At 40.2% G+C, this 23087-nt stretch overlaps 4 protein-coding genes across 4 annotated transcripts; 2 read left to right on the forward strand and 2 right to left on the reverse strand.

Moving 5' to 3' along the window:
• Window positions 1-2275: 2275 nt before the first annotated feature.
• On the reverse strand, window positions 2276-4054 carry LOC115924820 (serine/threonine-protein phosphatase 1 regulatory subunit 10-like). Its single transcript, XM_030987685.1, has 2 exons — window positions 3949-4054; window positions 2276-3537 (listed from the first exon to the last, which is right to left on the reverse strand). The coding sequence occupies exons 1-2, from the start codon at window positions 3998-4000 to the stop codon at window positions 2459-2461; spliced, it is 1131 nt and encodes a 376-aa protein (XP_030843545.1). The 5' UTR covers window positions 4001-4054; the 3' UTR covers window positions 2276-2458.
• A 3093-nt stretch (window positions 4055-7147) lies between these two features.
• Window positions 7148-8920, reverse strand: LOC115917873 (serine/threonine-protein phosphatase 1 regulatory subunit 10-like). Its single transcript, XM_030987704.1, has 2 exons — window positions 8700-8920; window positions 7148-8290 (listed from the first exon to the last, which is right to left on the reverse strand). The coding sequence occupies exons 1-2, from the start codon at window positions 8749-8751 to the stop codon at window positions 7212-7214; spliced, it is 1131 nt and encodes a 376-aa protein (XP_030843564.1). The 5' UTR covers window positions 8752-8920; the 3' UTR covers window positions 7148-7211.
• Window positions 8921-12191: 3271 nt separating this feature from the next.
• Window positions 12192-13604, forward strand: 185/333 (Sp185/333). The gene is given in 2 exon segments (NM_001079548.1): window positions 12192-12267; window positions 12675-13604. Coding segments are annotated over 2 exon segments (876 nt in total). The 5' UTR covers window positions 12192-12212; the 3' UTR covers window positions 13496-13604.
• A 7067-nt stretch (window positions 13605-20671) lies between these two features.
• LOC115924835 (translation initiation factor IF-2-like) lies at window positions 20672-22294 on the forward strand. The gene is made up of 2 exons (XM_030987714.1): window positions 20672-20808; window positions 21215-22294. Exons 1-2 carry the CDS (start codon window positions 20757-20759, stop codon window positions 22021-22023), a joined length of 861 nt encoding a protein of 286 aa, XP_030843574.1. The 5' UTR covers window positions 20672-20756; the 3' UTR covers window positions 22024-22294.
• The last annotated feature ends 793 nt before the right edge of the window (window positions 22295-23087 follow it).

Raw genomic sequence — 23087 nt, forward strand, 5'->3', positions numbered from 1 at the left:
ATTACCATTATCATCATTATCATCATCATCATAATCATAATCATCATTCGGAAATTCAAAAGTAATTCAGGACATCCGTTGAAACAGCCCCTCGTTCGTATCAACTCATATCAGTTACGATTCTAATAATTACATAATTATATCCACATTCTGAAGTTAACCTAATGGTGTATAATGCATTGTGAATGAATTGCAATTGCGTCCCTTGAAAATTATTTCGTCTCCCACAATTACAAAATTTTTGTGTAAGAACAGCATTTCTGTTCTGTTTTCAGTACCGAATTTATTATTCTAAATATGTATTTATCGAAGGGTCATGATAAATAAACATCCGGGGTAGTGAGCCTTCGGAAAACTGAAAAATCAATAATTCTTTTGATAAGGACGGTATATGTAAATCTAGCAAGAGCCTCCCTTTACATTTTCCTAGGCTTATTGCCTAATCCAGCGTTTTTCAACCGATGTGCCCCAAGACATTTTTAGGGTACCACAAAAGAATTTGAAGAATATATAAGATTTTTTTTTTAATTCTTGGAATAACGTCGATTTCTTGAAAACCTTAACAACCACTGAAGTATGTAATTTCATGAGGAAATAGCAATTTACTGGATAGAAAATTGTCTTTCTTCCTTGCTCGCTTCACTCCTTCGCAAGACTTAGAAACATGATGATTTCTATCAACGAAGTGCCTTAATATTTGAGCATTGAGGTGCCCGAATAGCCTTCTATTTGACAGTTAGGCGCCCACATAATTATGTGATATATCTTTTATATACAAATTTCAATTTTACCACGCTCGTTCCCTTCACTCGCTCGCAACATTTAGGGATAATTCTGGGCAATGAGATGCCCGAATCTCCTCATATTCGTGCTTCGAATTGACTGCACATATTGAGTTTTGTATCAATGTATTCGGCAGCGAGGTGCCTGCACGTTTATTTTTATATTTTATCTAGTGTGTTGACTATAAAGTCAATTTTTAACGTATTAAAAGTGTGATGGAGCGGGACGAGTGTCAGAGTGATATAAGATGAATCTTCTGAATATTAATTTGGATTAGGGTGACGCGAAACCTTTTTGTTTCTTAAAAAGGTGCCTTGACTAAAAAAAAAAGGGTAAAAAAACGCTGGCCTTCACGTTGATCTAATCCAATGAACTATAATTTCTTACAAGAAGAAACAAAAGCTTGTGTTCTTGCTGGAAATGGCTTCCCCAGACTAGCAATTAGTCAAGTAAATGGGGAGGCACGGGGCATATCCTCCGCCCAATCGAAAGCCAAAACATTGTTTTATAACAAATAAAACAAAACACAAAAACCCAGAGGTAACCGTTTTTAGATAGAAAAGGAGTAGCAGAGCGGAAAGAGAACGAGAAAGCAGATTGGTTGAGAGCTCGTCACGTGACCAGAAACATTTCATCTATTAAAGTACTACTGTATATGAGTGTACTATTTGGGAGTTAGAAAAAAAATGTGGATTTTTTTTTTTTTTTAATATAATTTTTTCTTTTCTTTTTCAAATCTTAATTTAATGAAAACAAAATATTTCAAATCTTTTTAGATAAAAATTGATATTTTTGGGGTCTAAATTTTTGTTTTCTAAATGGTATTTAAAAAATAAATAAATAAATGTTTGATGCAGGATATAAAAAACAAATATGGACTGCTCTGTAATCGGATGATGGTGAGAAATACCATTCCCTCGGTGGTGTTCACACCGGCCCTTCTATCACCCCCTCGGCTTCGCCTCGGGGTGATAGAGGGGCCGGTGTGAACACAACCTTGGGAGTGATAGTTCCCACCATCATCCTCATGAGCAGTCAATATTTGTATACTATTTTCTCCCTCTGTCTGTCTCTCTCTGTCTCTGTCTCTGTCTTTCTCTCTCTCTCTCTCACTCCCATCTCTTTATCTCTTTGTTTCTCTCTGTGTATGTCTCTCTCTCTCTCCCCCTTTCTCTATCTCAGTGATCTATCTCTATCTATCTCTATTTCTGTCTGTCCCTTGCTTTCTCTACCTTTTCTATCTATTTCACCCCCTCTCTCTCTCTCCCTCTCTCTCTCTCTCTCTCTTCTCTCTTAATCCCATCTTTCTCTGTCTGTCTCCCTCTGCCTTTCTCTCTATCTATCTCTCTTTTACCTCTTCAACCAATCAATATCGTGATCAATCCAGCTGCATAATAAAAATATATAAGGGGCTTTAATATTGAACGCTTCACAAGTATTTGTACGATTTCAATTATATATTTTATTTAACAAGTCTTCAAAAATTCAGTATAAATAAGAGTTTGATAATTCGTCAGCATTTTTATGCACCTTTCACTGGCTTTCAGTCTCTTGTATCTGAATTTTTAGACACAATCCATGCTGTTGTCTCTGGTAAGATATGCATTCTGTCCAAGGAAAGACATTGATGACTATTATCAATATATTTACACAAGCAATATTTTAAAAACAAATTCTACACCTCGGCGACCACATTGATGTCTTCTTCATTGATTGCGACCACTTCAGGTGGTGAAGATGTCGTTACGCTTTCCGTCGTTGGATGCTCCTTCTCCTCACTTTCATTCTCACCCCATCGTCCTCGGTTACCATAGGGCCGACGGTGGCCATCACGCCTGGAAGATCCTTCTTCGGTTCCGTTGCGTCTGCCGAAGAGACGGTCTCCGAAAGGCTTTCTACCGAAGGGGTTGAACCGGAAGGGCCTCGACTCGAACATTGGTCTGTCCTGATCTCCATCTCTGGTCTTGTTGTGATGACGATGGGGGTGGTCTCCCGTCTCATTATGACCCTGGTGACCTTCTGTATGGTTGCGTCTGCCGAAGGGACGGTCTCCGAAAGGCTTTCTACCGAAGTGGTTGTACCGGAAGGGCCTTGTATCATGTAGTTTGTCCTGATCTTGATCTCCCGTCTCATTATGACCTTGGTGACCTTCTGTGTGGTTATGATGACGGTGGTGGTGGCCATGGTCGCGATGGTGGTGAGGGTGAGGACGGCCATCCTCCTCGCTGCTTTTGTTGCGCTGACCAAACGGTTGTTCCTCTGCTTGGTCCTGAGGATGACCTTGACGGTGACCATGATGACGACGTCCAGGACCATCAAACTGACCGGGCCCTCCTAGACCATCACCAATTTGTTGGGCAGCATCAGTTTCTTCTTCTCCATCACCACGCCTGCCTCCTTGGCCGAAGAAAGGTCTTCCTCCAGCACCAACTGGTCTGGAGCCACCAAATCCAGGTCCGTCGAATCTCCTTCCACCCATCGGACCGCCATTTTGTCTCCGTCCATCCATCTCCGGGGCACCAAATCCAGGTCCATCGAACCTCCTTCCACCCATTGGTCCACCATCTTGTCTCCGTCCATCCATTTGTGGGGCACCAGAGTCAGGTCCATCGAACCTTTTTCCACCCATTGGTCCACCATCTTGCCTAGATCCACCCATCTGCATTCCACCAGGCCTTCCTCCAAAGCGACCTTGCCCTCTCTCTCTGCCATTCTCATTTCCTCGTCGTTCATTGTAATCTCTTTGTGCGTGAGCTGTAGGGGATAATGAAAAATACAAATCGAATTAATTAAGTGATCACATTCTGCATTATTATCTTCAGCTCTACATTGGGTTATGGCAGGTGACAAATAAGAATGGTAACTCGCCTTCTTTGATGTTTTTTCCCTTTATGTTTAACCCTATCGGTTCGATATTCAAAACGCCTAATTCTGACTGAATTGAACTTGAATACCAGATTGAACATAAAGATAATTCTTATCTTTTGCCATTCGACCAACGGATTGGTGTAGGCTTAAGAAATAATATAAATTATTTTGTGTAACGAACAATTTAGAAATGCATATTATAAAATATGAAATAATCATATATACTTCTGTGAGCTATTCGTTGGCTCTATATTTAGCACTTATCAAGTAATACCGAGTAATAATTTGATTTCTTACCCGAGATAGCAAGAGCAGCCACAATGGCAACGATCAGTGTCACTTTCACCATGTTAGTAATAGGTCTCTCCGATGCTATAGCTTTCTCTTGATTCGTAACCTTCTATAAGAGAACGAGCTCCAAACTGAATAACTATCTGCTGGATCACTGAATATATAGTCTTTCTAACATAGATTAAAATCACTTTCGTACCAGACCGTGTCAGGAATTACCAGGCATACCCTGTTCTAGTTGATCCCCCCCCCTTTTTTCTTTATTTTTATACTTTGTTAAAAAAATTTGAACCTTATATCAACCACTGATGTGGAGAGTGCGTTGTACGTACTAGTACCAAAACCAATTACTTCATCTTCGGATATCCGGTAGAGCCATGTGTTGGGCGACACAGATGTCGGGGATGTCGGGGATTACATTAGTAGTCACCCTTGGAGTTTTTGAGGGAGCAACGGTCATCGATTTCTCTCTCTCTCTCTCTCTCTCTCTCTTTCTCTTTCTCTTTTTCTCCCCCTTTCCCCCTATCCTTCTATTTGAAAAATTGCATTGATTCGAAAGCCATTTTAAAAAGTTATCAAAGAATCTAGGCAATAACAACATCATCATTACAATCATTATCATTACCATTATCATCATCATCATTATCACCATCAATATTCTAGTCATCATTTTCTCCGTCATCTTACAGTTGTCATCTTCATCATCATACCAATCATAATCATCACCATCATCATCATCATCATCATCATCTTCATTACCATTATCATCACTATCATCACCATCATCATCATCATAATCATTCGGAAATTAAAAAGTAATCTAGGACATCCTTTGAAACAGCCCCTCGTTCGTATCAACTCATATTAGTTACAATTCCAATGATTACATAATTATATCCACATTCTGAAATTAACCTAATGGTATATAATGCATTATGAATGAATTGCAATTGCGTTCCTTGAAAATTATTTCGTCTCCCACCATTACAACTTTTCTGTTACATACCTTTACTCTTTGACAAGAAGTCTGTTTGACTATAATTTGCAACAACATTTCTGTGTAAGAACGGCATTTCTGTTCTGTTTTCCAGTACCGAATTTATTAGTCTAAATATGTATTTATCGAAGGGTCGTGAGAAATAAACATCCGGGGTAGTGAGCCTTCGAAAAACTGAAAATCAATAATTCTTTTGACATGGACGGTATATGTAAATCTAACAAGAGCCTACCTTTACATTTTCCTAGGCTAATTGCCTAATCCAGCGTTTTTCAACCGATGTGCCCCAAGACATTTTTAGGGTACCACAAAAGAATTTGAAGAATATATAAGATTTAAAAAAAAATTCTTGGAATAACGTCGATTTCTTGAAAACCTTAACGACCACTGAAGTACAGTATGTAATTTCATGAGGAAATAGCAATTTACTGGATAGAAAATTGTCTTTCTTCCTTACTCGCTTCACTCCTTCGCAAGACTTAGAAACATGATGATTTCTATCAACGAAGTGCCTTAATATTTGAGCATTGAGGTGCCCGAATAGCCTTCTATTTGACAGTTAGGCGCCCACATAATTATGTGTTATATCTTTTATATGAAAACTTCAATTTTACCACGCTCGTTCCCTTCACCCGCTCGCAACATTTAGGGATAATTCTGGGCAATGAGATGCCTGAATCTCCTCATATTCGTGCTTCGAATTGACTGCACATATTGAGTTTTGTATCAATGTATTCGGCAGCGAGGTGCCTGGACATTTAATTCTATATTTTATCTAGTGTGTTGACTATAAAGTCAATTTTTATCGTATTAAAAGTGTCATGGAGCGGGACGAGTGTCAGAGTGATATCAAATGAATCTTTTGTAAATTAATTTGGAATTAGGGTGACGCGAAACCTTTTTGTTTCTTAAAAAGGTGCCTTGACTAAAACAAAAAGGGTAAAAAAACGCTGGCCTTCACCTTGATCTAATCCAATGAACTATAATTTCTTACAAGAAGAAACAAAAGCTTGTGTTCTTGCTGGAAATGGCTTCCCCAGACTAGCAATTAGTCAAGTAAATGGGGAGGCACGGGCATATCCTCCGCCCAATCGAAAGCCAAAACATTGTTTTATAACAAACAAAACAAAACACAAAAACCCAGAGGTAACCGTTTTTAGATAGAAAAGGAGTCGCAGAGCGGAAAGAGAACAAGAAAGCAGATTGGTTGAGAGCTCGTCACGTGACCAGAAACATTTCATCTATTAAAGTACTACTGTATATGAGTGTACTATTTGGGAGTTAGAAAAAAAATGTGGAATTTTTTTTTTTTTTAATATAATTTTTTCTTTTCTTTTTCAAATCTTAATTTAATGAAAACAAAATATTTCAAATCTTTTTAGATAAAAATTGATATTTTTGGGGTCTAAATTTTTGTTTTCTAAATGGTATTTAAAAAAAATTAAATAAATGTTTGATGCAGGATATAAAAAACAAATATGGACTGCTCTGTAATCGGATGATGGTGAGAACTACCACTCCCTCGGTGGTGTTCACACCGGCCCTTCTATCACCCCCTGGCTTCGCCTCGGGGTGATAGAGGGGCCGGTGTGAGCACCACCTTGGGAGTGATAGTTCCCACCATCATCCTCATGAGCAGTCAATATTTGTATACTATCTTCTCCCTCTGTCTGTCTCTCTCTGTCTCTGTCTCTGTCTTTCTCTCTCTCTCACTCCCATCTCTTTATCTCTTTGTTTCTCTCTGTGTATGTCTCTCTCTCTCTCCCCCTTTCTCTATCTCAGTGATCTATCTCTATCCATCTTTATTTCTGTCTGTCCCTTGCTTTCTCTACCTTTTCTATCTATTTCACCCCTCTCTCTCTCTCTCTCTCTCTCTCTCTCTCCCTCTCTCTCTCTCTTTTCTCTCTTACTCCCATCTTTCTCTGTCTGTCTCCCTCTGCCTTTCTCTCTATCTATCTCTCTTTTACCTCTTCAACCAATCACAGCTGCATAGTGAAAATATAAGGGGCTTTAATATTGAACGCTTCACAAGTATTTGTACGATTTCAATTATATATATTTATTTACAAGTCTTCAAAAATTCAGTATAAATAAGAGTTTGATAATTCGTCAGCATTTTCATGCACCTTTCACTGGCTTTCAGTCTCTTGTATCTGAATTTTTAGACACAATCCATGCTGCTGTCTCTGGTAAGATATGCATTTCTGTCCAAGGAAAGACATTGATGACTATTATCAATATATTTACACAAGCAATATTTTAAAAACAAATTCTACACCTCGGCGACCACATTGATGTCTTCTTCATTGATTGCGACCACTTCAAGTGGTGAAGATGTCGTTACGCTTTCCGTCGTTGGATGCTCCTTCTCCTCACTTTCATTCTCACCCCATCGTCCTCGGTTACCATAGGGCCGACGATGGCCATCACGCCTGGGAGATCCTTCTTCGGTTCCGTTGCGTCTGTCGAAGGGACGGCCTCCGAAAGGCTTTCTACCGAAGGGGTTGAACCGGAAGGGCCTCATCTCGAACATTGGTCTGTCCTGATCTCCATCTCTGGTCTTGTTGTGATGACGATGGGGGTGGTCTCCCGTCTCATTATGACCCTGGTGACCTTCTGTATGGTTGCGTCTTCCGAAGGGACGGTCTCCGAAAGGCTTTCTACCGAAGTGGTTGTACCGGAAGGGCCTTGTATCATGTAGTTTGTCCTGATCTTGATCTCCCGTCTCATTATGACCTTGGTGACCTTCTGTGTGGTTATGATGACGGTGGTGGTGGCCATGGTGGCGATGGTGGTGAGGGTGAGGACGGCCATCCTCCTCGCTGCTTTCGTTGCGCTGACCAAACGGTTGTTCCTCTGGTCGGTCCTGAGGTGGACCTTGACGGTGACCATGATGACGACGTCCATGACCATCAAACTGACCGCGCCCTCCTAGACCATCACCAATTTGTTGGGCAGCATCAGTTTCTTCTTCTCCATCACCACGCCTGCCTCCTTGGCCGAAGAAAGGTCTTCCTCCAGCACCATCTGGTCTGGAGCCACCAAATCCAGGTCCGTCGAATCTCCTTCCACCCATCGGACCGCCATTTTGTCTCCGTCCATCCATCTCCGGGGCACCAAATCCAGGTCCATCGAACCTCCTTCCACCCATTGGTCCACCATCTTGTCTCCGTCCATCCATTTGTGGGGCACCAGAGTCAGGTCCATCGAACCTTCTTCCACCCATTGGTCCACCATCTTGCCTCGATCCACCCATCTGCATTCCACCCGGCCTTCCTCCAAAGCGACCTTGTCCTCTCTCTCTGCCATTCTTATTTCCTCGTAGTTCATTGTAATCTCTTTGTGCGTGAGCTGTAGGGGATAATGAAGAAAAAATCGAATTAATTAAGTGATCACATTCTGCATTATTATCTTTAGCTCTACATTGGGTTATGGCAGGTGACAAATAAGAATGGTAACTCGCCTTCTTTGATGTTTTTTCCCTTTGTGTTTAACCCTATCGGTTCGATATTCAAAACGCCTAATTCTGACTGAATTGAACTTGAAAACCAGATTGAATATAAAGATAATTCTTATCTTTTGCCACTCGCCCAACGGATTGGTGTAGGCTTAAGAAATAATATAAATTATATTTTGTAACGAACAATTTAGAAATGCATATTATAAAATATGAAATAATCATATATACTTCTGTGAGCTATTCGTTGGCTCTATATTTAGCACTTATCAAGTAATACCGAGTAATAATTTGATTTCTTACCTGAGATAGCAAGAGCAGCCACAATGGCAACGATCAGTGTCACTTTCACCATGTTAGTAATAGGTCTCTCCGATGCTATAGCTTTCTCTAGATTCGTTGCCTTCTAAGAGAGAACGAGCTCCAAACTGAATAACTATCTGCTGGATCACTGAATTTATAGGCTTTCTATCATAGATTGAAATCACTTTCGTACCAGACCGTGTCAGGAATTACCAGGGATACCCTGGTCCAGTTGATCTCCCCCCTTTTTATCTTTATTTTCATACTTTGTTAATATCTTTAACCTTTTATCAACCACTAATTTGGAGAGTGCGTTGTACGTACTAGTACCAAAACCAATCACTTCATCTTCGGATATCCGGTAGAGCCATGTATTGGGTGACACCGATGTCGCGGCGTAGTACAGTAGTCACCCTTTGAGTTTGCGAGGGAGCTAACGGTCATCGGTTTCTCTCCCTCTTTCTCTGTCTGTCTGCCTGCCTGTCTGTCCGTCTGAGTATCTCTCTCTCTATCTCTCTCTATCTCTCCTTCTCCCTCTCTCCCCCGATCCTTCTATCTGAAAAATTGCATTGATTCGAAAGCCATTTAACAAAGTTATCAAAGAATCTAGGCAATAACAACATCATCAAAACAATCATCATCAATTTTCTAATCATCATTTTCATTATCATCACTAGTGTTATTATCTTTTTATCCTTCATCGTGCAGGCATCATCATCATCATCAACGCAATCGATTAATTATATTCAAGTGATTTTTTTTCCAAATGATTATTCCTTTTTTATGATTTCATAACTCGAAGCAAGAGGAATTTCATAACACAACATTGAAGCTCATATTTCTACTAAATAGGCCTACTGTTATATGGTGATACTGCGAACAAATGGAAAGTTGAAAACGATTTCATATGACGTAGTAAAACTAGATCTAGAAAAAGGTCACTTCATTCTTTCTATTTCGGAAATTAAAAAGTCCTTCAGGACATCCGTTGAATCAGCTCATATAGTTCGTATCAGGTCATACCCCGGTTACAATTACAATAATTGCATGTTTATATCCACATTCTGAAGTTAACCTAATGGTATAGGCAGGGGTGGCGATCCCAGGGGGACGGGGGGACACGTCCCTCTTTAATATTTTTAGGGGGATCGTCCCCCCCCCCCCAGAAAATTTGAAAAAGTGCACACCAAAACAAAATGTATATGGGAAATACTGACTGCCAATACTGCAACACACTTCTAGGCTCTGGGGGCTCAAGTGTGCAGCGTTTAGACTAATCAAAATGCAAAAATCATCTCGCTCGGTCTCTATTCTCCCTCTTATAATATCCTTCAAAATGTACAAGTAAATATTGAAGAAAATCTGTAATCCGTTGTCACCATGTCAGTTTACACTGTTTGTTTACAAAGTGAAGAGTTATAGAAAAAGATCAGTGCTACAAAAATGAATATTAATCCGCTTGCTCTTTTCGGTAAGGAGTCACTACAACATTTATATATTTGCCAGAATTATATTTGACATTTCGATATCAATATACACGTAAAGGGCAGAGGCCTAGAGTGGAAATAGAGATCCAATTCGTGCACAAACTCTATCCTACTTACTAAAGTTTCCCTACTATACTGATATTCACAACCCTTCCAGTTTCATAAATGAGGTATCAAAATATGCTCATCTGACCTTAAATACCTATAAAACCCCTGAGCTTGCGGGGGTTACGCCCCCTGGATGCTCATCTGACCGTAATTAAATGCCTAAAACCCCTGAACTTCCGGGGGCTCTGCCCCTGGACCCCACTTAGGGCCCTTAGGCGGGCCCCTGAATGCTCATTTGACTGTAATTTAAAGCCTAAACCCCTGAGATTAAGGGGGCTCGCTACGCTCTACCTGATCATTGATACTTTAGACCCCCCCCCTCCCCAACGTTCCGCGGGGCATGCATGGGACATTATAAGAGTGGTGGTGACGCGGATTTTTTTTCTTCTGCCCCCTCCCAAACGCTTTTGCTCATAACGCCACTGGTCTCGCGCATTACATCCGGGTAAGAGAGCCTTTAAAAAACGGAAAATCCATTGTATTTCGTACCTGGACGGTATATGTAAATCTAGCAAGAGACTAGCATTTGCCTTTCGCTTGGCTAATTGCCTAAATACATGTATTGGGCTAATTCAACGAACTAAAGCAAAAGCTTGACGTGTTCTTGCTGGAAATGGCTTCCCCAGACAAGCAATAAGCGACGTAGAAAAAGGGAGGCATTGGGACACGTCCCCCGCCCAACCGAAAGCAAAAAGCAACAACAAATAAACAAATAAATTTACAAAACACAAAGTAAAATTATTTCGATAGAAAAGGGGAGAGAGAGAGAGAGCTCTAAGATGACGAAAAAGGAAACTACCCGACGGTTGCCTTGTTAATTTGAATTTCATTTCCAGGACACTTAAGGTAGAAAAAGAGATAGTTAAGAAATAGTAGTTTTTATAGTAGTAATCTAGCGTCAGTAGAAGTGGTAGCAGGAGCAATACAGTGCGTCCCAGAAAAATACGAAACCGAGAGTTATTGATGTTTTATCATAACTTAGTCACATTTATAATTAATAAATGACACATATTTGGAAAGCTTAGATCCTCCTCTTTCATTTGATGCAACTCATTTAATGCACATTTCAGCTGCCCGCCGTAGCAACAAACGGAATTAACAAAAGACTAAAACTCCGTTTCGTTGACAATCAGCCGTAGACGAAAGACTTCATGCATGGTTGATTGTCAACGAAACGGAGTTAAATCTTTTGTCAGTTCTGCTTGTTGCTACGGCAGGCAGCCAATGAAAACGAATTCGTTTGATAAAATTATGAAAATGCAGGCACTACTTTAAACAAACAGAACTTTGTTATTCCTAGCTCACTTTTCCTGACTGATGTGTCATGTGAAAGGGCAGAAACTAAACTTTCTAGAAATGTGATTTTCTCTTTGAAATTCAGAAACCGTCCGCCAAATGACCTTTTTTTAAACTTTGTTAAATGGCTTTCGAATCCATGCAATTTTTCAGATAGAAGGATAGGGGGGTACAAAAGAGAGAGAGAGAGAGAGAGAGAGAGAGAGAGAGAGAAAGAGACCAGTTACCGGTGCTTCCTACTGTACTACACCACGACATCAGTGCCACCCAATACATGGCTCTACCGGATATCCGAAGATGATGTAATTGTTTTTACGTACTGGTACAACACTCTCCAAAACAGTGGTTGCTAAGTCTAAGTATAGGATAAAGGTTAAACATATCAACATTGATATTGAAGAAAGAAAAAAAAGAGAAAAAAAACGAAAAATAAACGGAAAAAACTAGACCAGGGTAAACCTGATAATTCCTGACACGGTCTGGTACGAAAGTGATTTCAATCTTTGGTAGAAAGCCTATAAATTCAGTGATCCAGCAGATAGTTGATCAGTTTGGAGCTCGTTCTCTTATAGAAGGCTACGAATCTAGAGAAAGCTTGTAGCATCGGAGATACCTTACAAACATGGAGGTGAAAGTGACACTGATCGTTGCCATTGTGGCTGCTCTTGCTATCTCGGGTAAGAAATCAAATTATTACTCGGTATTCCTTCATAAGTGTTAAATATTAAGCCAACAAATGACTCACAGTAGTATATTATTATTTTGATTTATTATAAAAGGTGTTTCTAACTTGTTTGTAACACAATAAAAATAACATTTATTCTTCGGCCTGCAGCATTCTGTTTTTTTTTTATGAAAAAAATGTTTCATGGTTCTTTACAATCTGGTTTTCATATTCAATTCGTTTAGAATTAGGCGTTTTGAATATCCAACCGCATGCATGCATTCTGGTAGAGTTAAACATAACGGGACCAGACATCGAAGAAGACAAATCTCCTAGCATAAACCAATGTAGAGCTAAAGATAATAATGCAGAATGTGATTAATTTTATTAATAAATTCGACTATTTCATTATCCCAACAGCTCACGCACAAAGAGATTTCAATGAACGACGAGGAAAGGAGAATGACACAGAGAGAGGACAAGGTGGCTTTGGAGGAAGGCCTGGTGGAATGCAGATGGGTGGTCCTAGGCAAGATGGTGGACCAATGGGTGGAAGGAGGTTCGATGGACCTGAATCTGGTGCCCCACAAATGGAAGGACGCAGACAAAATGGCGGTCCGATGGGTGGTAGGAGATTCGACGGACCTCGATTTGGTGGCTCCAGACCAGATGGTGCTGGAGGGAGACCTTTCTTCGGCCAAGGAGGCAGGCGTGGTGATGGAGAAGAAGAAACTGATGCTGCCCAACAAATTGGTGATGGTCTAGGAGGGCGCGGTCAGTTTGATGGTCATGGACGTGGACATCATGGTCACCGTCAAGGTCCTCCTCAGGACCGACCAGAGGAACAACCGTTCGGTCAGCGCAACGAAAGCAGCGATGAGGATGGCCGTCCTCACCCTCGCCACCATGGCCGCCACCACCAGCATCATCATCGCAACCACACAGAAGGTCACCAAGGTCACAATGAGACAGGAGATCACCCCCACCGTCATCACAACAAGACCGGAGATGGAGATCAGGACAGACCAATGTTTGAGATGAGGCCCTTCCGGTTCAACCCCTTCGGTAGAAAGCCTTTCGGAGACCGTCCCTTCGACAGACGCAACGGAACCGAAGAAGGATCTCCCAGGCGTGATGGCCAACGTCGGCCCTATGGTAACCGAGGACGTTGGGGTGAGAATGAAAGTGAGGAGAAGGAGCATCCAACGACGGAAAGCGTAACGACATCTTCACCACCTTAAGTGGTCGAGATCGCAGTCAATGAAGAAGACATCAATGTGGTCGCCGAGGTATAGAATTTGTTTAAACAAAAATTGCTTGTGTTAATATACTAATATAGTCACCAATGTCTTTCATTGGACAGAATGCATATCTTTAGTACCAGAGCCTACAACAGAATTTTGTCTAAAAAATCCAGATACAAGAAACTGGAAGCCAGTGAAAGGTGAATGAAATTTTGATAAATTATCAAAATCTAATTTTGTACTGAATTTTCGAAGTCTTGTTAAATAAAATATACAACTGAAATCATACAAATACTTGTGAAGGGTTCTATATTAAAGCCCCTAATATTTTCTTTATGCAGCTGGATTGATCACGATATTGATTGATTGAAGAGAGAAAAGAGAGATAGATAGAGAGAAAGGCAGAGGGAGACAGACAGAGAAAGATGGGAATGAGAGAGAAAGAAAGAGAGAGCAAGAGAGAGAGAGAGGGGGGGGGGGTCAAACAAATAGAAAAGGTAGAGGGAGAGAGAAAGAGAGAAGAAGAAGATAGATAAATAGAGATTATAAATATAAAGAGAGAAAGAGACACAGAGAGAGGACGGGGGGGGGGAGGTGTATGAAAACAGAAAGAGATAGTAATACTAGCAGTAGTATATAGTTGTAGTACTATACTACTGAGCCTACCACCACTTCAATTTCCACTACTACTACTACTACTACTACTACTACTACTACTAGGCTTTTATACTACTACTACTATTACTACTACTACTACTCATAGGCGCCGGAAGTGGGGGGGGGGGCAGTTGCCCCCCCCCAGTCAAAAATGTGGGGGGGGGGGCAAAACGCATTTTTGCCCCCCCCCCCCCAAAAAAAAAAAAACGCCCCCCCCCCCTCCAAAAAAAACCCCTAAATACAGTAAAGGAGTAAACATGGTTTGTATTTTCAATCCAAAAGAACGTAACAATAATAAAAACCTGAATTAAATCACATATACAATTCCATTCAAAGAAAAAGGAAAGTTCACAGGAATTAAATTTCATAAACATTGCGCATGCCACCTATATGGTATTTATCAATCGAGGTCTCTATAATAGCGATACGCGCATATCGTGGACATATTGTGCGAGAATGGGAAAGCGTGTCCGTTTTTTTGTTATAGGGGCGAGAAGACATGAGCCCCTGAACGCTGGTGTACTGATGGGGGGGGGGGGGTGATGTATTTCTTATTCGAAACAAGTGATTTACAAATGTTGATGTTGTGACATGATTTTCCGGCATTTTTTGTTTTTGTTTTTTGTAAGTCATACCTTTTTATGCGTTTGTTGGAAAATAAGAAATTCCAAAATTACAGTCAGGCGAAATACGCTTATTTAGAAGCCTTTATGTCATGGTCTGCAAAGTGGCTGGGCTCGGGCACCCCACCCCTCTCCTTTTTGAAAAAAAGTATGTTAAAGAGAAAAAGAAAGAAAGACGGAGAAAAAATAAGTGACCTGCCAATGTCACAAATAAGGTATAAAACATGCTCATCTGACCGTAATTAAATGCTTAAAACCCCAGAGCTTACGGGGGCTCCGCCCCCGAACCCCACCAAGGGACCTAAGACGGGCCCCTGGATGCTCATCTGACCTTAATTAAATACCTAAAACCCCTGAGCTTCCGGGGGCTCTGCCCCCTGGACCACACCAAGGGCCCTAAGGCGGGCCCTGGATGCTCATTTGACCGTAATTAAATACCTAAAACCCCTGAGCTTCCGGGGCTCTGCCCCCTGGACCACACCAAGGGCCCTAAGATGGCCCCTGGATGCTCATCTGACTGTAGTTATATATTTAAACCTCTGAGCTTCTTGGGGCTCTCCCCCCTTGGATCAAGTTAATTGACTTACAGAGGGCCCCTGGATGCTTATCTGACCGTAATTAAATACCTAAAACCCCTGAGCTTCCGGGGGCTCAGCCCCTTGACCCCCTGCCGAGGCTCATGCCCTGGACCCCACGCCAATTTACGCTCTACCTGATCGATAATACTCCACTTTGAAAAACGTTCCGCGGGACCTGCATGTAACGTGTAAGACTGGTGGTGATGCAGATTTTTCGTCTACCCCCCCCCCTTCCGAACTTTTTTCTCACTACGTCACTGCCCCTAGAATGTGAGCCCCCTGGAATGTTTCCCCCCCCCCCCCATCCCAAACTGCTTCCGGCGCGCCTGCTAATACTACTACTACTACTGCTACTACGCTTTTATACTACTACTACTACTATTATATTGCCGCTGCTACTGCTACTACTACTACTGCTATATATTACTACTTAAGTATCTCCGAGGTTGTGGTAAGGGTTAAGCAGTTCCTGTCTTGTTCTTCTTCAGCTCTGCTACTCCTTTTCTATCTAAATTCTGTTACCTCCTGTTTTTGTTTCCTTTTTTTTCTCTTCTTCTTCTTCAACTCTTTAATTTAAAAAATAATGTTTTGGCTTTCGATTGGCGGAGGAGGTGTCCCGTCGATTCCCATGCCTCCCCATTTACTCGACTAATTTCTTGTCTGGGGAGGCCATTTCCAGCAAGAACACAAAGTTTTGCTTCTTTTTGTAAGAAATTTTAGTTCATTGAATTAGATCAAGGTTTAGGCCAAAGTTTTTCAACTTTTTTTTTAAAGTCAAGGCACCCTTTAAAAAAAAAAACAAGGTTTCGCATCACCCTAATCCCAAATTAATTTACAGAATATTCATTTAACATCACTCTGACACTCGTCCTGCTCCATCACTGTACACATGAGCTCATTTGTTTTTATATTTTGCGAGCGAGCGAGCAAAAAATAAAATAACTCTTTTTAATATGATAATAATTGACTTTATAGTCAACCCACTAAATAAAATATAGAATTAAGCGTGCAGGCACCTCGCTGCCGAATACATAATTACAAAAATCATTACGTGTGGCCAATTCGAAGCACGAATATGAGGGAATTCGGGCATCTCATTGCCCAGAATTATCCAGTTTTTAAATGTTGCGAGCGAGTGAAGAGAACGAGCGTGGTATCAAATAGGCTACTCGGGCACCTCAATGCTCAAATATGGAGGCACTTTGCTGCCAGAAATCATCATGTTTCTAAGTGTTGCGAAGGAGCAAAGTGACCAAGGAAGAAAGACAATTTTCTGTCCAGTAAAATGCTATTTTCATGAGATGACATACTTAAGTTTGATATCTTTATTTATACACGGTTAAAAAAGCCCCAAAAGTTACAAGTCTGATTTCCATTGGGGCCGTATGAAACAATGTAAATACATCGAATTAACATAAAAATGATAATGGTACATCAAAATATGAAATAATCAAGATAAATATCTAAAAAAATAACGATAGAATAGTACTGCCGAAAAAGTATATTTATATGAATAACAATAATCATGAGTGTCCAAACAAGAGTACTGTAAATATACTTCAAATTAAAATTGGTAATAAGAATTGTTACTAGTGCATAAACTGCCAGAAATGATATATATCTATAAAAAAATCAAATGTGGCTGGTCAAGATACTGCATTATTACAGTTAAGGATATGATTACAATTTTATTTTATTTAATTCATTAAAAGAACATTTGAAAGTGAATCAAACTAACAAGCACAACAGATAAAACTCTATTATTTAATCATTTTCGGATAAAATGAAATAAAGCTATATTACATCATATGGAAAGAAGACAAACATTTGTGGTTGTTAAGATTTTCAAGAAATCGACGTAATTCCAATATATTTATTTTGTAATTGTATATATTATTTAAATTCTTTCGTGGCACCTTAGAGATGTCTTGCAGTACATCGATTGAAAAACGCTGGTTTAGGCAATTAGCCAAGGGAAAGGCAAATGCTAGGCTCTTGCTAGATTTACATATACCGTCCATGTAAAAAGTATTATTGATTTTTCAGTTTTCCGAAGGCTCGCTACCCCAGAGGTTTATTCATCACGACCCTTTGATAAATAGATATTCAAAATAATAAATTTGATACTGGAAAACAAAAACTAAATGCTGTTCTGACACAGAAATGTTTTGTCCAATATAGTCAAACACTCAAACAGACTACCTGCCAAAGAGCAAAGGTATGTAACATATCAAATTGTAATTGTGGGAGACGAAATAATTTTCAAGGAACGCAATTACAATTCATTCATATTGCATTATATACCATTAGCTTAACTTTTGAATGTGGATATAAACAAGCAATTATTGTAATTGTAACTGGTATCACATGATACGAGCTATAGGGGCTGATTCAACGGATGTCCTGAATTACTTTTTTAATTTCCGAAATAGAAAGAATGAAGTTACCTTTGTTTAAATCTAGTTTTAAAACGTCATATCAAAACATTTGTAACTTTCCATTTGTTCGCAAAATTTCCATAACAGTTGGCCTATTACGTACAAAATATGAGCTGCAATGTTGTGTTACGAAATTCCTCTTGCTCCGAGTTATGAAATCAAATAAAAACGAAATAAATTTTGAAAAGAAATCCCTCGAATAATGACCATCTATATGAATCGATTGCATTGATGATGATGATGATGATGATCAGGGGCGGCCGAGTGATTTACAAAGTTGGGGGGGGGGGGGCACCAACAAAAAGGGGCACTTTCTAGAGAAAAAAAGGGCACCCCTACAATGGGAAATCTCAAAGCAAAAATATACACAATTTTTAGACATTGGTATATACCCCTACATTGTGATTACATTATCAGGGATGATTTCGATATTTGTTTCTCTGTATACATTATACAGTATATTGCTTAAGTATTGTACTTTGCAGTTGGGTGTGAGGTCGCAGTGCGAAAAATTACATCTTATAAAGAAGAAGAACAAATTCTGATGGGGTTATAAGCACATTTTCATAACAGAAGACTGAAATGACCTTTGATAAGTAACATATTTATATCATTTATAAATGCGAGAGAGCGTTTAATCAAAAGTGAAAAGGGGCATTTCTCGTACCTGAAACGGGGCACTTACTTGAGGTTAATAAAGGCACTTATGAGAATGGAAAAATTGACAATAATTGCAAAGGGAAACAGGAAAAACTGTCGAAGGAAAAGGGGCACGTGTCCAAAAAGGGGCACTTATCTGAGGTGGAAAGGGAGAGGGGCATGTTTATAATGGAATAGGGGCACTTTTCAAAGTAGAAGGGGCACTTCTTACGAGGTTCAAGGGGGACTTTTCGTATGTAAAAAGGGGCACTTTTGGGATACTTGAAAAAGTGGGGGGGGGGGCACTATGCCCACCCCCGCCCCCAGGAGGGCCGCCTCTGATGATGATGATGCCTGCATGATGAAGGAGAAAAAGATAATGAGATTAGTAGTGATGATGATAATGATGATGATAATGGTAATGGTAATGATTGTTTTAATAATGTTTTTAATGCCTAGATTCTTTGATAACTTTGTTAAATGGCTTTCGAATCCATGCAATTTTCAGATAAAAGGAGAGGAGAGAGAGAGAGAGAGACAGGCAGGCAGAGAAAGAGAGAGAGAAACCGATGACCGTTAGCTACCTCACAAATTCCTAGGGTGATTGCCAGGGGCGGCGATTTCTTTTCATGACCGGGGGGGACGAAATGCGAGGGACGGCGGCGTATAATGATCAAAAACGTTTTTTTTTTTTTTTTTTTTTTTTGCGGGGGGGGGGGGGGGGAGAAAATCCGCAACCCCACTCTTACATGGTACATGCAGGCCCTGCGGAACGTTTTTCAAAGTATGGGGGGGGGGCTTCGATCAGGTAGAGCAAAGCGAGCGAAGCAAGTGGAGCTTAAATTGGCGTGGGCTCAGCTCAGGGTTTTTAGGCATTTATTAGGGAAAACCATGCCATTTCAGAAACATTTGTAAATCACTGGTATCGAGTTAGAAAAAAATCAAGTTTGAACTTTATTAAGGGGCAACTACCCCCAATCCCCCCCCCCCCCCATCATTACGCCAGGGCGAGGGAGCATAGTGAACGAGAGGGGTGAAGGTGACGGAAGTGACTACCCCCCCCCCTCCCACCGCAGGTTTTTGAAGTTTTGTTGTATTAACAAAATATAAAAACAAGCAATATATCTTTTTCACACTTCACTTTTCAAGAATATTTACTGTACACTTTGAAGAATATTATGCGAGGGACATAGCTCCCGAGCGAGAAGATTATTGCATTTTTATTTGTCTAAACGCTGCACTCTTAGCAACGACTTAAACTTTAAAAAAGTCTTTGGGTAATAAACAGAACCATTAACAACCTTTTTAACTTAACACTTATAAATTTGCATATTGCGCATAATTTATCAAATTACCAAATTAATTACATATTACTTTCCAAAACAAAGTCACATCCTTACAATATAACATAAAGTGAAAAGTTGAGTCAACTTGTCCACAAGAGTTGCATAAATTATTCACAACTTGCCATTAATATAAGTTTTCTTTTGAGGCAACAAACCTGTGAATCATCTTGAAATTAAATTGTTTAACTTTATTATTACGAATTTGCTTTAATTAAATGAAAATACATCCTTCCAAACAAAGTCATTATCTCAATCTAAAAAGGAATTCCAAAAATAAATGAAATTTGGTTCTCTTGACTTAATAACAAACGATAGTAATCTTTCACTTTCATAACAAAAACATTCACTTTATCCCCTGTTTCTATTTCTAAAAGATTCGAAATATCACATTCATGTTCAAAATCATTATCATAGCTTAATCTATATAACCAATACATTAATTATGATGATGATAATGGGGATGATTATGATTGTTATAATGATTGCCCAGATTTTTTTGACAACTTTCTTAATGGCTTTCGAATCAATGTAATTTTGTTTAGAAAGCGGATGAGAGGGAGAGAGAGAGAGAGAGAGAAAGAGAGAGAGAGAGAGAGATAGAGAGAGAATATCGTTGACCGTTGCTTCCTTGAAAATTCCAAGGGTGACTACCCGATATCAGTGTCACCCAATACTTGGCTCTACCGGATATCCAAAGATGATGTAATTGGTTATACGTCCTGGTACAAAAAGGTTACAAATATTAACGAGGTTTGACATCGAAAAAACAGCAACAACAAAATAAAAACAATGATCAACTGGAACAGGGTATACCTGGTAATTCCTGACACGGTCTGGTACGAAAGTGATTTCAAGCTATGGTAGAAAGCCTATAAATTCAGTGATCCAACAGATAGTTGTTCAGTTTGGAGCTCGTTCTCTTATAGAATGCTACGAACCTATAGAAAGCTATAGCATCGGAGAGACCTATTACTATCATGGTGAAAGTGACACTGATCGTTGCCATTGTGGCTGCTCTTGCTATCTCGGGTAAGAAATCAAATTATTACTCGGTATTCCTTCATAAGTGGTATATTGAGCCAACAAAATTACTCACATAAGTATATTGTTATTTTGATTTATTATAATATGTGTTTCTAACTTGTTTGTGACACAATAAAAAATAACATTTATTCTGCGGCCTGCAGCATTCTGGTTTTTTTAATGAAAAAAATGTTTCATGGTACTTTACAATCTGGTTTTCAAATTCAATTCGGTTAAAATTAGGCGTTTTGAATATCCAACCGCATGCATGCATTCTGGTAGAGTTAAACATAACGGGACCAGACATCGAAGAAGACAAATCTCCTAGCATAAACCAATGTAGAGCTAAAGATAATAATGCAGAATGTGATTAATTTTATTAATAAATTCGACTATTTCATTATCCCAACAGCTCACGCACGAAGAGATTTCAATGAACGACGAGGAAAGGAGAATGGCACAGAGAGAGGACAAGGTGGCTTTGGAGGAAGGCCTGGTGGAATGCAGACGGGTAGTCCTAGGCAAGATGGTGGAAGGAGGTTCGATGGACCTGAATCTGGTGCCCCACAAATGGATGGACGCAGACAAAATGGCGGTCCGATGGGTGGTAGGAGATTCGACGGACCTCGATTTGGTGGCTCCAGACCAGATGGTGCTGGAGGGAGACCTTTCTTCGGCCAAGGAGGCAGGCGTGGTGATGGAGAAGAAGAAACTGATGCTGCCCAACAAATTGGTGATGGTCTAGGAGGGTCCGGTCAGTTTGATGGTCCTAGACGTGGTCATCATGGTCACCGTCAAGGTCCTCCTCAGGACCGACCAGAGGAACAACCGTTCGGTCAGCGCAACGAAAGCAGCGATGAGGATGGCCGTCCTCACCCTCGCCACCATGGCCGCCACCACCAGCATCATCATCGCAACCACACAGAAGGTCACCAAGGTCACAATGAGACAGGAGATCACCCCCACCGTCATCACAACAAGACCGGAGATGGAGATCAGGACAGACCAATGTTTGAGATGAGGCCCTTCCGGTTCAACCCCTTCGGTAGAAAGCCTTTCGGAGACCGTCCCTTCGGCAGACGCAACGGAACCGAGGAAGGATCTCCCAGGCGTGATGGCCAACGTCGGCCCTATGGTAACCGAGGACGTTGGGGTGAGAATGAAAGTGAGGAGAAGGAGCATCCAACGACGGAAAGCGTAACGACATCTTCACCACCTTAAGTGGTCGAGATCGCGATCAATGAAGTCGCCGAGGTGTAGAATTTGTTTTTAAAATATTGCCTGTGTAAATATACTAATAATAGTCACCAATGTCTTTCCTTGGACATAAGCATATATTACCAGAGACTACAATAATGTCATACAATTCAGATACAAGAGACTGAAAGCCAGTGAAAGGTGCATGAAAATGCTGACGAATTATTAAAATCTAATTTTATACTGAATTTTTGAAGACTCGTTAAATAAAAGTATATAACTGAACTCATACAAACACTTGTGAAGCGTTCAATATTATAGCCTCTAATAATGATTATTATTTTCCTTCTGCAGCTGTATTGACCATGATATTGATCTATTGAGATTAGAGAGAGAGAGAGAGAGAGAGAGAGAGATAATATATCAAATAATAGAGAAAGAGAAGGAAATGAGAAGCGAGGAGAAGAGGAAAAATATTGTTACCTATGGCCAGGGTTCGCAAAAGTGAAATACTTCACTGTTGCCCAGAGGCACGCGATGATATTGAGACATTGAGAGAGAAAGAGAGAGAGAGAGAGAGAGGGAGAGTGAGAGAGAGAGAGAGAGAGAGAGAGAGAGAGAGAAAGAAAGGGAGGGGGAGTGAGAAAGTGAGAGTGAGGGAGTATTATATATACAGTGCGTCCCAGAAAAAACGAAACCGAGAATTATCGATGTTTTATCATAACTTAAGCACAACTATAATTGATAAATGACACATATCTGGAAAGCTTGGATCCTCCTCCTTCATCTGATGCAACTTATATAATGCATATTTGACGCATGAGTGATTAAAAGCAATTTGAAGAGAGGAAACCAAAAAGTCATTTGGCGGGCGATATCTGAATTTCAAAGAGAAAATGCTATTTCTAGAAAATTGAGTTTCTGCGCTTTCATATGACACCTCAATCAGGAAAATGAGCTTGGAATAACAAAGTTCTGTTTGGTTAAAGTAGTGCTTGCATTTCCATAATTGTATTAAAACGAATTCGTTTTCACTGGCTTCCTGCCGGAGCAACAAACGAAATTAACAAAAGACTTAACTCCCTTTC

This window comes from Strongylocentrotus purpuratus, unplaced genomic scaffold (assembly GCF_000002235.5).
Source record: "Strongylocentrotus purpuratus isolate Spur 01 unplaced genomic scaffold, Spur_5.0 spur5_contig_839, whole genome shotgun sequence".
Taxonomy (NCBI): Eukaryota; Metazoa; Echinodermata; class Echinoidea; order Camarodonta; family Strongylocentrotidae; genus Strongylocentrotus; species Strongylocentrotus purpuratus.